This window comes from Hyperolius riggenbachi, chromosome 5 (genome assembly GCF_040937935.1).
Source record: "Hyperolius riggenbachi isolate aHypRig1 chromosome 5, aHypRig1.pri, whole genome shotgun sequence".
In the NCBI taxonomy this organism is placed as follows: Eukaryota; Metazoa; Chordata; class Amphibia; order Anura; family Hyperoliidae; genus Hyperolius; species Hyperolius riggenbachi.
This window is the reverse complement of record NC_090650.1, coordinates 341,179,377-341,196,334: the sequence shown is the minus strand read 5'-3', so window position 1 is coordinate 341,196,334 and position 16,958 is coordinate 341,179,377. Positions and strand designations below refer to the sequence as shown.

At 42.7% G+C, this 16,958-nt stretch overlaps 1 protein-coding gene across 1 annotated transcript in view; it reads left to right on the top strand.

Moving 5' to 3' along the window:
• Nucleotides 1-16,958, top strand: part of OPRK1 (opioid receptor kappa 1) — a 142,791-nt gene that overhangs the window by 89,356 nt on the left and 36,477 nt on the right. Inside the window, exon 3 of the mRNA XM_068234767.1 lies at nt 7,013-7,365. Coding sequence (XP_068090868.1) covers nt 7,013-7,365 — 353 coding nt within the window. The remainder of the gene's footprint in view (nt 1-7,012; nt 7,366-16,958) is intronic.

Below are 16,958 nucleotides of genomic sequence, written 5' to 3'. Positions count from 1 at the left end.
TCATCTCACAGTTCACAAAATGCCCCAGGTCCCAAGATCTACCATTTGGAAGTATAGTCGTTTTACCAACCAAGATATATTGGCACATGGAGCAGCCACCACACAGGTACGTACCCATAACCTTGCAGTGCTTATTATTCATGTCAACGCCGCCAAAATGGCTGACTACCAACTTATCGCGCATTGACAGTGCGCGGCGGAAAACGATCTGCGGCCGATCAGGAATCATATCGGTCAGCTTTGGTCATTGGTCAAAATATACCAATGACGTTTTAAGATGTCCTGAATCTGTGTGTGTTGCGTGTAAAATTGGGTGCAAAATCTCGGTGCCTCAGAGGCACTTTTCGCACCACCAGACGATCCGAGGAGTGTGTCCCTACTGCTCCTATGGGCCCGATGATAGGCCCGTCTGAGATGTTTGTCTGGATAACCCCGCACCTGAAATCATTTGCGGAGGTCATCAGCCTCCCTCTTAAAATCATCTAGGTTTGAACAATTTCGTCTAAGGCGAAGATATTGTCCCGTCGGGATCCCCTTGATGGTATGCTTGGGGTGGAAGATATCAGCCTTTAGTAAGGAGTTTGTTGAAGTTTCTTTGCTATACAATCGAGTAAAAAGATATCTCCGTTCATCAATGCCTATACTGATGTCAAGAAGGGGAATATTTTTCATATCCCACTGTAAGGTAAATTTTAAGTTGCGATTATTAATGTTCAAATGCTGTACAAAGGCTTGTAAGAGATCAACTCCCCTGGTCCAACGCATGAAGATGTTGTACTTGTGCCATGTTAAAACGTGGCCAAGGTACATCAAAAGACCATCATCTTCAAAAATCTTGCGTTCCCACGCCCCCAGGTACAGGTTCGCATACGACGGAGCACATGTTGTGCCCATCGATGCTCCCTGCACCTGGAGGTAATGGGACCCCTCAAAAATGAAAATATTGTTTAATAACAAAAAACGAAGGAGGGACAACAAAAAGATGTTGTGCGGCACAAATTGCATACCTAGTTCGCTTAGAAATAGATCAACTGCCTCAACTCCCAGGTCATGCGGGATGCTGGAGTAGAGGGCCTCTACATCAAGGGCCACCAACACCGTCCCCTCAGAGACTTTTACACCATCCAAAATTTGAAGGAGATGCAGCATATCACGTGTGTATGAGGGTAGAGCTTTCACATGGGGTTGCAGATGATGATCAATATAAACACTGACTTTCTCAGTCAGAGATCCCTTCCCAGAGACGATAGGACGTCCTGGTGCCTTAGTAATACTTTTATGCACTTTGGGAAGTGCATAGAATGTAGGAGTGATCGGATCTGCAACCTTCAGAAAGTCACCCACAGCATCATCAATAACATCCCGTTCAATGGCATCATTTATGATGACAAAAAGTTATTTTTGACACCTTGTGACCCTCGATGGGGAGACCCTCACATAGCACTCCCGCACACGCCCAGGACATCAAGGCACATGTCTCTATATGCCAAAGTGGTCATCACCACCACATTATCGGCAGGTTTTATAGTCCACCGGTTTTGTACCAAAAGATTATTCAAGATGTGTGATTCCACATCACTTAGATTCTTGTTCTGCACAACATCTCCACTCAGATCCCTTAAATCCTTCCCAACCACTGAAATAAAAGTTTTTAAATTAGGACATAACAAAAATGGAGGGAATTTTTTTGATCTATTAAAAAGCCCCAAATCTTTCAACTGAGGATGATAACCAAATGGCGGGGGGGGGACATAATGATATATCTTCTCCACCATCTGGATCGATCGGCCTCATCTTGCAACTCAAAGAGATTGCGTAGTGCCACAAGGTCTGTATCAGTCCACACACATGCGCGTGAATGTGGGGTAACCTGTTTTTTATGATCATGTCTTAATGATTGTAACAAAACACATCTGCCAAACAGATGCAGGTCGACAATGGTTTTGAATACATCAATATTATTGGTAGGGCAAAATCCTAAACCTTTGCTTAAGAGAGGTGTAGGAGTGAGGCTATCACAGCAGAAACCACCGCTGCAAAGGTCAGTGGGTGTCAGACGCCATTGTAAACCAAGCCACGCTTAGCCTAGATATGTTTCGCCAGACTTGCGGCTTTTTCAGAAGGGGCGCGGTCATGCAACAAAGATCTAGCATCCATACCCTCATTAAATCCAGCTGTCCACCCAATCCACGTGCGCGCATACATCCGAACATATCAAACCAACCAAGGTATGATTTTCAAAGCTTAGAAAAAACTCATAATCAAACTATATGAGGTATTGGGTAACTGGGTATTATCAAGTGTACTATGACCAGATGTTTTGGACATGTCCTAGTGAGTGAATACAACACTGGAAGAAGTAGAGCTTTCCATGGGACAGAGGTATTGTCAATGCTACAAAGGCATGGGGCCTGATTCACAAAGCGGTGATAACTCAGTTATCACGCCTAAAAGACTTTAGGCGTGATAAGCTTTGCACCGCTGAGTTAGCACCGATTTGTGCTCTTTATCGCGCGCAAAGTCCCGTGCGCAAAGTTTTGCGCGTGCAAGCGCGCAACTCCGCACGCAGCGCCCATAGGGTTTAATGGGCGCATCGCGCGCACTGCACCGTGCGCCGTGCGATTGCGTGCGCAGAACTTTGCGCGCGGAAAATTCGCGCGAGTTTCTTCTTATCATGCCTAAACTGAGTTTAGGCGTGATAAAGGGCTTTTCACTGGCGTGCAAACACTTTGCACCGCTTTGTGAATCAGGCCCATGGACTTTGTGTGTACCTGACCAAGTGGTTGGCAGATATTGGAATATTGCAATATATTGCAGATATTGCAATAGTGGGCTGTCCAATCAGTGTGGAAGAGGGAACTATAGTTTTAATGTGTTTACTAGCTCATGTGTTTACAGTTAATAAAGTATTTATTGTATGTATCGTATTCTTGCTTAGCAAGCTCAGTCCAAATTCCTAAGGGACAGTGGATACCTGAAAACTTTTTTTTTATTTCATAGGGCTTCAAGATTCCACTATAAGACTTCCCCTCCCCAGTGGTAAAGTTAGACGCTGGGGAAATTAGGCACTTGGAAAAAGCTGGCACCAGAGGTCCCTGAAAAGATTAGCTGCTACAAAGAGGGACTGGCTGGGAGCAATAGTGCATTAGAGTCAAAGCCAAACTCTGTCCTTTTTATTACTGGGTTTCAGAGGAAGTGTAAGATGATTACTGTTAGGAGTAGATGGGGAAGTTAGTGAGAGGAGTAGATGGGGGATGTTAGTTTTAGGGTAAATAGGGGAGGGTTAGTGTGAGAAAGGTGTTACGGTGGGGAATAGTAGAATATCGGTATTACCATGTACCCATTTTACCAGGCGCTTTTATTAGATGCATGCAACTGACTCTTATAGGTATCCACAGGAGACTTAAAGATATTCACAGAGGTCCATCATTTTCCAAATAGAAAAAAATGAGACATGAGAAATTTTTATTTTGATCAAATTTCAGCTAAAATGTAGACTTTGCTCTAAAAATTCCTTTAGCAAAAAGAAGTAACTCATCCCCAACCGAAGCTTTTTCTCATAGCAAACAAGGCAACCTTTATCTTCCAGGAAAATTAGATAAGAGACACATGATTGGTTGTTTTGGCAAAGATATCCTCTTGACTTCTAGTGATCTTTCATCTAGCTTTCATGCGGGTGGTTAAGTATCATGGAAAACTCAATAAAACTTATTTGTCAAAAAAAAAAAGTATCATTGTTATGGCATTTTCAATCTATTTTTACAAAGACCCAAAGCAGTATTTCATTTTTTTTACTCCGCGTAAGACAATGAAAGCGGAGCACAAGCAAAGCCTGGCACCAGCTGGTCAGCATAATGCTCCTACCAAAACACATAAACAACAGGCAATTTTCTAAAGAGCTGGCAGATATGTCATGCAGCTACTCAACAAGATTCAGAAACAATACTTTACATTATTTACAGACTATTACAAGACGTGGCGAGCCATCCCGACAATTTTCTTGAAAATGTACCGTAAATGTACCAATATACTGCCTCGATTTTTTCATTTAGAGAGTAACACTGATACGGAAACCAATTAAAGGCCTGAAATTGAGCTCCATTTATTGTAGGAAAAATGGAGATCCATATTCATAACGCACTGCCAAAAGCTGAGAGCAGACAATAATATAATTGAGCAAATGTAGAAAATGCTGCAATGATATTGAGAACATTACAAGCTGCACTGAAGCGCAAGCCGTTGTGTTGCAACAAATCATTTTTATGAAGCTATATAAAGATGGCCACTGAATGCATTATGCAAGGAATATAGCAATGTGCAAAATGCAATATATAAAAGCAAACAAGAATTATCTTTAATTGAAGTGGCTTTAGTAAACTGAAACCTATTTAGTTGCCATGGATGTATGAACTTGGCATATCATAGAAGCGCTGTTTAGCTTCTCTTCTGCTTAGTACATTAAAAATAAATCCCTGAAGTGAGAAGAACATAGAGGCCACCATTACTAATGTTCTGAAAAAATAGGCTACTGGCCTTCCCTCTGTGCTGATTCTCTTTATCTAATATTAACCTTCCTGGTGTTATGAACACCACATAGAGATATGCAGCAGCTCCTACATATAACTCACTCAGGCACTGGATTACCGCTCTAAGCTGCGGTTTTACGTCCCGAGTCTGACTGGGGATTACCGCTAAGGTGTTAACCTGCCTGGAGTTCTGATTCTGATTCTGCAGGGCCACGGGAATGTTATTTTGGGCATATTTTTTTTTATCATGTAGCTTGCCTAGCGCTAGCTACATGATTCCCCCCTCCCTGCTTACTCCCTCCCACCCCTCCGATCGCGGCCGGCGCAAAGACCCATCCGTTTCCTTCAGGGCTTCCCCCGTCGCCATGGCGATGAACGGAGTGACGCCATAGACGGCGTGACTTCACAGGGAGTCCCGATCCACCCCTCAGCGCTGCCTGGCACTGATTGGCCAGGCAGCGCACGGGGTCTCGGGGGGCCCTATATCGCGGCGGGTAAGGGTGGATCGGCGGCGAGCACCGGCGATCGGGTAGGACACGCAGCAAGCAAAGTGCTTGCTGCGTGTTTTTTAAAAAAATATTCAAATCGGCCCAGCGGGGCCTGAGTGGTGACCTCCGGCGTCTCTGGACGAGCTCAGCTCGTCCAGAACGCTAGGGAGGTGTTAATGGTGTATGCCAGTTGAAATGGTTTTACAGCTTTATGGTGTCCTCTTTGCTTTCTTACCCACAGATTGTCCCACTAATCCAACAGCCTCCCCACAAATGTACTTGCTTCTACAATATTTTCCCTGCTCCCTATTACAGTGTTCAGTGTTCCCATTATGATGCCCCTGTTAATAAAATGCCCTGTCTTATGATGCTCACCTATTTATAATTCCCTCCATTACAGTGATCTAAATATACAGTAGTAGCTCCCACTGGCACCTGTAAAAAAGTGCACTAAATATAATAATCAATTTATTATCTAGTAAAATGCCATAAAAAATATTGTTTATAAAACCAATATTGTACTATTCCCCATTGTAATGTTTATTTTTGCATCTATTAAAATGGGCACCAATAAATGTGATAAAATATAAGTACATTCTACCAATTCATTCATATAGTATAATATTGGCAATATTTATCAATATTTTACTATGACCTAACCTCTCCCTACCTTAACCCCCCTGTAACTTTAACCCCCCCCCCCATCAGCAACTAACCTTAACCCCCCTCCCCACAGCTCTCCCTCATTTGCAGTGCACCCCATTTGCGGTCCCCTCACATAGTGTAGAGTCTGGCAAGTAAAAGGGAATGCCACAGTTTAATTCTTTCCCATCCGTGCATTTTCACACTGTTCTGTGTCACACTGACTGAATAGTCATGTGATGGTAAGCTAGAAAAGAAGTAGAGTCTAGAAGTGGAGGAGAAAGTGATTGTAAGCATCCACTATGATCCCTTTACATGACAGTCCCTGCACTTGGGAAGAGAGCATGAGATTGGTAAACTTGTGTGGAAGGCTGGGAATTTGTTCTGAAAAGGTTTTAGTTGCTACCTAAAACCTAGCAAGTTCACACTTATGGTAATTTAGAACTCACCACAGCAATTTACCATCATACACAGCAGAAGCATTTCAAGTTATTCCTCAGAAATATTGTGAGTGTCTCATGGAAAAGAACAACAGACTAGTGCATATATCTGAGATAAGTGCAAAAATTCAGCTGGAATGACACTGACGGTAGGAACCCACTAGGGTGTTTTTGGCAGTGTTTTGGTATCGCCGACGATTGCCGGTGATTCCCAAAAATGCTTTGCCAATGAAAGTGAGTGAGGGGAAACCCATTAGTGCAATTGCGATTAGGGGTAATCGCAATCACAGGAATGGAGCATTTTGAGCGTTAGTGCTCGATGCAAAGTATATAAGTGCTGCATAAATCGCTTATCAAATCGATTATGCAGCGCTTTGGGGGCTCGAGCGATTAGCTTTAAATAAAACTTTAATATACTTACCAGGTCTCTATATTTCCTTCTTCCGCCCGTAGCCCCACCCCTAAAGGAAGTGATCACAGGTGCTTCTCTAATTTGTCATAGAGAAGCAATTGTGACCTCTTCCTTTAGGGGGTGGGGCTACGGATGGAAGAAGGACGCCTGGTTAGTATATTAAGTTTTATTTAAAAAAAAAACTCCGCAAATTGCAAATCGGAAGCGCTGTACATATTAATGTATAGCGCTTCAAAACGTTGGGTAATCGCCATTGCAAACGCCCTAGAAAACGTTGCACACAGCACTGCGGCAATTTTAAAGCACTGCAGGGATTTGTAGTGGGTCACAGGCCTGAAGCACGGGCAACACCTGTATAAATATTAGATCCCTCATATCTGTCTCATTTAGCAACTAATGTCGGTAATATGATTAGTATTACTTTCATGCAGCTTTTTGTTATCAGAAGACTGTTTTGGTGGTTTTTCAAATATTTTCACTTACAATTTCTTCTCTTCCCAACAGATACACAAAAATGAAGACTGCGACCAACATTTATATATTTAATCTAGCCCTGGCTGATGCTCTAGTGACTACCACAATGCCTTTCCAGAGCACAGAATTCCTAATGAACTCCTGGCCTTTTGGAGACATCCTATGTAAAATAGTTATCTCTATTGACTATTATAACATGTTCACCAGTATATTTACTCTAACCATGATGAGCGTTGACCGATACATTGCCGTGTGCCATCCGGTAAAAGCCCTGGATTTCCGCACACCGTTAAAAGCTAAATTTATCAATGTCTGTATCTGGATGCTCTCCTCCTCTGTTGGGATATCAGCCATCGTACTGGGAGGCACTAAAATGAGCGATGGTGAGTATGCCAGTGCCCTCTCTCTCTCTCTCTCTCTCTCTCTCTCTCTCTCTCTCTCTCTATATATATATATATATATATATGCACACATACATACATGTGCATACTTGTTTCTGCAGATATGAAAGGTGGATGTAAATGACTATATATTTCTTATGCAGCCTGCATGTATGGTTCTGAGAAAAGCAATGATAGATTATAACATTTTTCATTATTTACAGTGGATTGTGACAGACTGAATACGTTTGCACATGAATCCAAACAAGCTCAGCCGAAACAGAACTAACATTAAGGGAAAAATACCTACATGCATTTTAGTATATGAAAACAGAAACCATTTCTAATGTGTTCTTATGTTTGAAATGTCTCTGTGACAGGCAGGCCCGGATTTACATCGCAGGGGCCTATAGGCACAGATGTCCTGGCACCTTAAACTTCACCCTCCATGGACCTACAAACTCCCGCCAAACCGCACCACAAGTGTGCCAAGCTGTTACTTCTCCCTTACTTCCCTTGCCCCTCATAGGTAGCCACAGGTGCCTTGTAGTATTGCATAGCCAGAAATACCCTCATTTACACTCTCATCAGGACTCTGCATAGGGATGGAGGGAGGGAGGCTCTCGGGGAGGAGCGTGAGCCACCTTTCCATCATCAGGCGCCTGTAGGCACGTGCCTACAGTGCCTTATGGTAAATCCGTCCCTGGTGACAGGGTTTTACATATATACATTAGTGTGTAGAAAAGGATATATATTTTTTTAGAGAGCACCTGAGCCGGTCACAGAAGAAAAAAAACCCAACATACTACCTGATCCGGGAGGGTGGCCGGATCAGGTACTGTTCATTACTGCCTCTCCCTGCTGCTCCTATCTACTGGTTTCTTTAAGTATTGCTTCTGTGCTCCCTGGAGTCATGACGCTGCAAATGGAAGGGGCAGAGGAGAGGCGGGGAGCAGGCCGAGTAGAGTCAATTTGAAGGTTTTTAGAAGCGGGGAATGGGAGTTATGCAGGGGTTCCTCTCCTGCAAGAGATGCCCCTTCCCCATTAGTCTGCCGACATCCCTCATCATAAAGGATTGGAAGCTGTCAATAAATATTTAAAAAAATATGGGACATTAAATAGAGACCAAGCACAGTTCATATTGGACTTGTTACAATTCTCCTTAGAACATAACTACTTCACCTACATGAACAAATTCTTTCTACAGACTTGTGGCACTTCTATGGGGGCAGGGTTTGCTCCCAGCTTTGCCATCATCTATATGGCCCACTGAGAAGATCAATATATTTGGGCAGACCATCCGTTTAGAGCAAACCTCACCCTTTATACGCGTTACATAGATGACGTGTTGCTTATATGGGAAGGGACAAAGGAAAGATTTTTAGAACTTGTGTCTTATTGTAATAACAATAACTTCAGGCTCCAGTTTACTCATTGGATAAATGATCAAAAATTAGTCTTCTTGGACCTTAAACTGTTTGTGGACGATAATTTACACATAGGGACAAAAATGCATTTCAAGCCCACTGCAGGTAATTCATACCTTCACTCCCACAGTTGCCACCATCCCAGGTGGATTGCCAATGTGCCAATTCTGCAGACTCAGGAGAAACTGTTCAAAGGACACAGATTATGTCCATCGAGCAGAAACATTGGCAGAGAAATTCCACGAAAAAGGGTACAAGGATGAACTAATTAATGCAGCCATTATAGAATACAGTGACAATCGACTTCAGAATCCATCAATGTGGCTACAGAACAATGTCACTGGAAATTACAGATCTGGGTCAAACAGATGTGGTTGTTGCACTTTTATGAAACACCGGGTGAAAACTATCGACCCCCCAGAAGGCCACACTATCCCACTAAAACAATTTATAAATTGTGTCTTAAAATTTGTAACTTATTTATTACAATGTGGTTGTGAAAAGAGATATGTGGTCAGAACCACCAGAGAACTGAGAACCAGACTAGGTGAACATAAGTGCAACATATTAAATAAATCAGATAAACACAGTGTCCCTAGGCATTTCGAACAGTACCATCAATCAAATCCTGAGAGCCTTGAAATTATGGGTTTAGAAAGTATTTTCCCTTTCCTTTCAGAGGGACAAAGATATAGGAAGCTATGTGAGCGTGAGGTTTATTGAATTTTTAAATTAAACACCCTTTCACCCTGAGGTCTTAATGAAGACCTTGAGGTGCAGAGCTTCCTCACATAACATTGGTACTGAGGTGCATCCAGTATTCCACTATCTACCCCGGTATCTACAACTGCATTTATCCTTGGGACAGAATCATTTACGTATTCAATATATGGTCCTTGTGTGGCTGCTTTGTTGTATGTTGGTGCTTGTTGGTTTTAGTCCGTTTTGTGTAGTCTTCTGTCACACTGCCCTGTTTCCTGGAAAGTGTGTAATCTGATCACAAGAATTTGATGTGTTATTTTTTATTAAGATATTTTTTATACAATTAATTTATCTATTTACTTTTTTATTGAGCAAGTAATCTTTACATAATATTTTTTTTGGTTGATTTTATGGTCTTTAATATCAATTTCATGGAAGGTGTCTATATCCTGCAGCTATGTGAATTCAATTATGTGCAGGCACGTCCGCTGGGACAGTGTTAAATACGGCCCCGGGAGCAGTGCATGTGCAACCACATGCAGTTTTTCCATAAGCAATGACTTTAGATCATGATACTGCACATCCAGTTTGGATGTTTTATGGTTAAAATCATAGCTGTTACCCCTTTGGAAGCATATGGAATCTGATGTGTTTTATATTATGTTTTATATTATATTTTGTTCATACATTTATTTCACCATAGTTCGCTAAACCTGAGCGCATAGCTGAGTATGATATTGGTCCTCGTCAGGTCCACGACGCGTTCGCCAGAATTGATTGTAATTTATTTTACCTCTTTCAAAGTTGATACCCCGTTTAGATGAAAAGGGGATGTTTTTATTACTTATATTTTTTTTTATATAATCTATGGGGTTTTGTTATCATAATTTTAATCAGGCTTAAGAGCCAGTAATAAAGTGTCCTTTTAACAGCCAGAACCACCCCCTGGTAACAGACTCCAGGTGCGGTCTGTCAACACTTTCTATATCTAATGCCGTCTGGCCGCAAAACGTCACCGGAAGAAGGTGTGGACAGCACTGAAACGCATAGTAACGTTAGACGGCCAAGCGCGCCCAGCATCTGCCGGTGAGATGTCTCCCCGCTCTTTCCATCACACTGTGAGCCCTGGCCAGGCTTTTTCCCAGTTCGGGAGGACTCGCTGGCGGCCTGCTAGATGAGCACTTTCTACATAATACACATTGTAAGTGTACATCTTATTGTTTTTTGACTTATTGATTAAGTTAATTCACTATTGTAGTGTTCCCATCCCCTCTTGTATCTTTTCCTTTTTACTGGTGCCATCCAGTTTTGGGAGCAGCTCCACAAACAGTGCATCAAGCATTAAAGGGCCATAGCCACCTGTAACTTAGCGCAAGTTCACACACTATTACACCCCCCCTAGTGACCAGGCTATTTTTCACAATTTAGGCCACTGCAGCTTTAAGGCCTCACTGCAGGGCCATGCAACTCAGCACACAAGTGATCCCCCCCATCTTTTTCTGCCCACCCACAGAGCTTTTTCTTGGTGGGGTCTGATCCTCTCCGGCATGTTTATTTATTGTTTTCGTTCTTTATTTCTAAATTTTTTTAATATTACTATCTTTATTTTTTTTTTTATACTCGCCCCGCCAGCCAATCATCGCGATCAGCTGTGTCATAGGCATCAGCCTATGACAGCCGATTGCTCTTCTGCCTCCCAGGGGGACAGCAGCTGTTCCCAGTACAGCGCTGCTGTAGATCGCACCGCTGTACAATATAAATAGATGGTGATTTCGACCATCTAACAGTCTCCTAGCGACGATCGCCGTTGGGAGACATTCAAGCAGAGATGCACACATCGGTGCATGCGATCTCCTGCAGAACCCTGCCCCAGGACTTCACACCAATTGGCATTGAGCGGTTCTTGGGAAGCCACCGCATCCACATCAATTGGTGTGGAGCGGTTGTTAAAGAAAACCTCTACTGAAAATTAAAAGTCAAAATAACCATACACAAGTCATACTTACCTGCTGTGTAGTCTATTCATCAATCTCTTTCTCCTCTCCTGTGTCCTGTTTGTCCACTGTGATTAATGGAATTCTCCGTCCTCCATTTTGAAATTGGCTATTACCCCATAACAGCTTCCTGGTCAGCACACAGTTAAACTGTAATATCGCCCACTTGAGCCATAGGGAAACATGGACACATCAGTTCTCCTCTCAGCTGTAACTGACAGCAACTGATATATAACTGACAGCAACTGATATATTTCAGTTCTGACAAAATGTTGTCAGAACTGCAAGGGATCATTGTCAGAAGAAAATGGTGAGCTTCTGAGAGGAACTGATGGCAAGGTAACTATGTAATGTTCATTTGTAGTTACCTCATGTGTTTATTTTAAATAATTTTACTCAGTACAGGTTCTCTTTAAGTAGTTAAAGTCACACCAGTCTGTCAAAATCTTCATTATGAGGTCAATTCTGTTCCTTGAAGTCAGGATAAGTTCCTTCATTTCTCTGATTGATTTAACCCTATAAAACCATGCTATAACAGAGTGGACATACTGTAGGTGGATTTCTATATAGCTGGGATGAGGGCTCTAGCTGCATTGATCAAATTGGGAAAGAGAGACTTTTTGTTTACGACCTCCTCTTTTCATTAGCTGAGCTGAAAAGTCCATAGTAAATGTATATGGCTTATCCATCTGGAGAAAGTAGGGCACCACTAAGTACAGCATTAGACTATGCATGCAGGTTTGTGCTCATTAGGAAAGCATTGCAGTGAATTGGAATGTGCACATAGAACAATACTATACCTTTAGAACGTATAATAAATGAGCAACACAATATTCGTAGCACACAATGTAGGAAAGTAATTAAAATGCTTAATAGATTAATACAATTAACAGTCTAAGAAAGCCCACTCACATGAATCTTGTATAGATCTTGTATGGATGGATAATTAATAAAATTGTCAATGATCTTATTCAACACACTTCGTCAGTGATAAGACATATGTGTAAATTACCAAACTTAAAATCCATGTAAAATTTCCACTAACCCTCCTGTAAAAAATTTTTTTTTATAAAATGGGTGCTGTTATAGGCAAAATTTGTTGGGCTATAAAAGCGCTCTTCCTATAGCTAAGAAAAGTGATTACAATGACCTAACTTCTCTCTACTCTCACACAGAACCCTCCCCTGGTGGTGCCTAACCTTAAGACCCTCCTGGTGGTGCCTAACCCTAACCCCCCCCCCCCCGGTGGTGCCTAACCCTCCTTGGTGGTGCCTAACCCTAAGACCCCCCTGGTGGTGCCTAACCCTAAGACCCCCGGCCTAAGCCTAACCCCTCCCTGGTGGTGCCTAACCCTAAAACAGCTGCTGGTGATTACTATGACCTAGGTTCTCTCTACTCTCACACAGATCCCTCCCCTAACCCCTCCTGGTGGTGCCTAACACTAAGACCCCCCTGGTGGTGCCTACCCTAAGACCCCCAGGTGGTGCCTAATCCTAAGACTCCTCTGGTGGTGCCTAACCCTAACCCCCCTTTGTGGTGCCTAATCTCTCCCTGGTGGTGCCTAACCCTAAAATCCCCCCGGTGGTGCCTGACCCTAAGACCCCCCTGGTGATTACTATGAACTAACTTCTCCCTACTCTCAAACAGAACCCTCCCCTGGTGGTGCCTAACCCCAAGACCCCCCTTGGTGGTGCCTAACCTTAAGACCTTGTCTGGTGGTGCCTAACCCTAAATCTCCCCTGGTGGTGCCTGACTCTAAGACCCCCTGGTGATTACTATTACCTAACTTCTCCCTACTCTCAAACAGAACCCTCCCCTGGTGGTGCTTAACCCTAACCCCCACTGGTGGTGCCTAACCCTAAGACGCCCCTTGGTGGTGCCTAACCCTAACCCCCCTGGGTGGTGCCTAACCCTAAGACCCCATCTGGGGGTGCCTAACCCTAAGACCCCCCTGGTGATTACTATGACCTAACTTCTCCCTACTCTCACACAGAACCTTCCCATGGTGGTGCCTTACCCTAAGACCCCCATTTGTAGTGCCTAACCCTAAGACCCCCCCTGCTTGTGATGCCTAATCCTAACCCCCCAACCCCCCCCCCCCCGCTTTGCACCTCCGAATCAAAAATCTCAGCTATAAAAGGGCACCCTTTTGTAGCAGAATCAAAAACCTTATAGCCGAAACTCTTGTAGCCGAATCAAAAATATGGGCTACAACGGGGTGCCCTTTTGTGGTAGAATCAAAAACTTTGTAGCCGAATCAAAAATATGGGCTACAAAAGGGGCGCCCTTTTGTAGCAGAATTAAAATCCTTGTTGCCGAATCAAAAATATGGGCTACAAAGGGGCGCCCTTTTGTAGCAGAATCAAAAACCTTGTAGCCGACAATCTTGTAGCCGAATCAAAAATATGGGCTGCAAAGGGGCGCCCTTTTGTAGCAGAATCAAAAACCTTGTAGCCGAAACCCTTGCAGCCGAATCAAAAATATGGTCTACAAAGGGGTGCCCTTTTGTAACAGAATTAAAAACCATGTAGCCAAAAATCTCGTAGCCGAGTCAAAAATATGGGCTACTAAGGGGCGCCCATTTGTAGCTGAATCAGAAATATGGACTACAAATGGGAACCCTTTTGTAGCCAAATTGAAAACCTTGTAGCCAAAAGAAAACTCGGGAGCCCTTTTCACCACCTTGTAGCCCATATTTGAAGAAATAACATTGAAGTATATGGAGGAGCCCTTTTAATACAGATGACTGAAGAGCTCTTTTCAACCTATTCCGTCTTCTACTAGTCCTCTTTCTGACTGTAGCTGGTGCAATAGTTATCAGCTCAGTATTGGCTCAGTCAGTGTTTAACTCTTACTCAGATGTAGGACTAAAGTCTTCTCAAGAGGCAATATAACGTCAGGGGAACCCTTTTGTAGCCGAATCGAAAACCTTGTAGCCAAAAGAAAACTTGGGAGCCCTTTTCACCCCCTTGTAGCCCATATTTGAAGAAATAACATTGAAGTCTATGGAGGAGCCCTTTTAATACAGATGGCTGAGGAGCACTTTTCAAATGATTCTGTCTTCTACTAGCCCTCTTTCTGACTGTAACTGGTGCAATAGTTATCAGCTCAGTATTGGCTCAGTCAGTGTTTAACTCTTATTTAGATGTAGGAATAAAGTCTTCTCAAGAGGCAATATAACGTCAGACCTCAGGTTATGTGCTGGTTCCTTGCCAGTGTATACTAGTAGAGCTCAGTATACAGATACGTATTTGTATAAATCACAAGCCAAACTCTATATCATTCTTGTCCCATCTGCTGTTAAAAATAGATCCACTGAGGTTTGTCAAATCCTGGTAATTGTTGGTGTAGGAGGACCACTGGTGCCCTTCCATTTCTTTCTTGCCATCTGTCTGGCATCTCTTCACTCCAGCATTGGCAAGTATCTGAAGTCCAAAAGAGAGAGAAAGATACATGTCTTTGTGTAATAAATAAAAGTGACAACACACACAAAATTATTTACAACACTATTTCTTGCACAAAGGCATATAGCAATTCTTATTGGCACCCTTTGGTGGCCATCCAACAATCTCCCTGGAACACAGCTGTAAATTCACAATGCCCAGATGTATTGGTCCCTAGTCCTGCTTCAGTGACTGGTGACTGCATTCCTTCCTTCACATTTATATCTCTACTTCCCCTTATATCTTAAAAGAGCATTAAAGAGAGCCCGAGGTGGGCTAAAAAAAAAAAAAGTAGTCTACCTGATCCACAGGCCTGAGCGGATAATGATAAAAACCACCGCTCCCTGCCGCTCCTGTGGACTGCCGCTCCTGTGGGTTATGACGCTGCACTGAGAGTGAGAGATTGTGTTGTCTCTCATAGCGTGCAGGGAGGCGGGGTAGCAGCAGGGGGCGCGGCCAGAGAGAGAGAGCTGCCCAACGGCAGCTGAGGAAACCCAGTAAGAACTCCCCGGCGGGCATTTTAAACGGGGAATTCCTCTCCCATCTGTTTACCTCCGAGTTAGTGACAAATCTTGTCACTAAACTCGGGGGGCAAAAGCGCGGCGGTGGGGGGGGGCAGAGAACGGTGGTGTGTTGGCACAGAGCCATGTCATTAGGCAGAGAACATGGCTCTGTGTCCCATCTGCCCCCCGAAGATCCACCTGGGGTTCTCTTTAACAAACATTTATTGCAAATAAATAATCCTTGCTGACCTTTCTGTATATTAAAGCGTACCCAAACCAAACATTTTTTTCATTCAAAATATTTAGTTGCACCACTCTGACACATACAAAGATAAATAAACACTCCTTCAAGCCTATGAGCATTTTAGTGCACGCTTTTCACTAAGGGTTATACAGGTGGCAGCCATTAGCAGTTCCTCCTTTGCTGGACACCACCTACTCCACCAGTTTGCCGGATTCTGTGCCGGCAATATGAAAGGAAAGGAGGGGTTCTTCCAATAAATGTAAAATGTTTTATATTTGTCATCATGCAGCTGAAAAAAAGGCTGCTATTTATTATTATAATTTAGAAAATAGATGTTATTTCTGAAATCTTGTATTTTTAATTTGGGTCCACTTTAACTAAAAATAATGAAACCAAATTGGTTTAACCAATAATAAATGTAAAACAAAATCTATATATGAATATGTATGTATATGTGTATGTATGTATCACCTGAGTTAGGCAAAAAATATCTAAAGCTCACCATACAAACATCAGTTTAGATCTCCCAGATGGGCCCCACCAGCCAGCCATCATACCCCCGATGCGATGCCACGGACAAAGTGTAAACGGACCCTCAGACTGTGCAGGATTGTTAAAAATGTAGTATAATTTTTAATTTGGATTTGCCAATTCTGAACTGTTTGTACTCTATAGACATCCTCTGGGAAGATTTATGATGCTACACTGACATGTATTTAGAGGTATAGCTAGAGATTTATACTGTTAAGGCTGGGCAACAGGCAGGCATAGGAGAGATCAGTGTAAGGCAAAATTCCCAACGGCATAATCAAATGATAAACTTTCAGGCAAAGTGAATATAGATGTTAAAACCATCACAGTGAAAAGTCAAATTACTGACAATACAAGGGTGTCTAGTAAATGTAGGAATTGTATGTCACTGCAGTAACACTTTAAGTTGTGACTGAATTCAAATTTAACAAAAATACATCATTTGACATTTTTTTTAATTCACACACTATCTGTGTTTTTGGTTGCTTGTCTCCTGCGTTTTTAATGTAATGTAACCAGTTTGTGCTTTGATGTTGAAATGTCTGTGGCAGATGTCCCATTCTGTTGCGTATGTGTTACTCATGAAAATAATGGCAAATATGCTGAGACACGAGAGATCTGCCCATAATTACATATCATAATTATACTCCACTCTTACAATTACAGGATTTTATTTATGCACAATAAACTCTCCACCAAATTAATTTGCCTGGCAGAGTAGACGCAGACATGCATTAAGCCAATTAATCCAC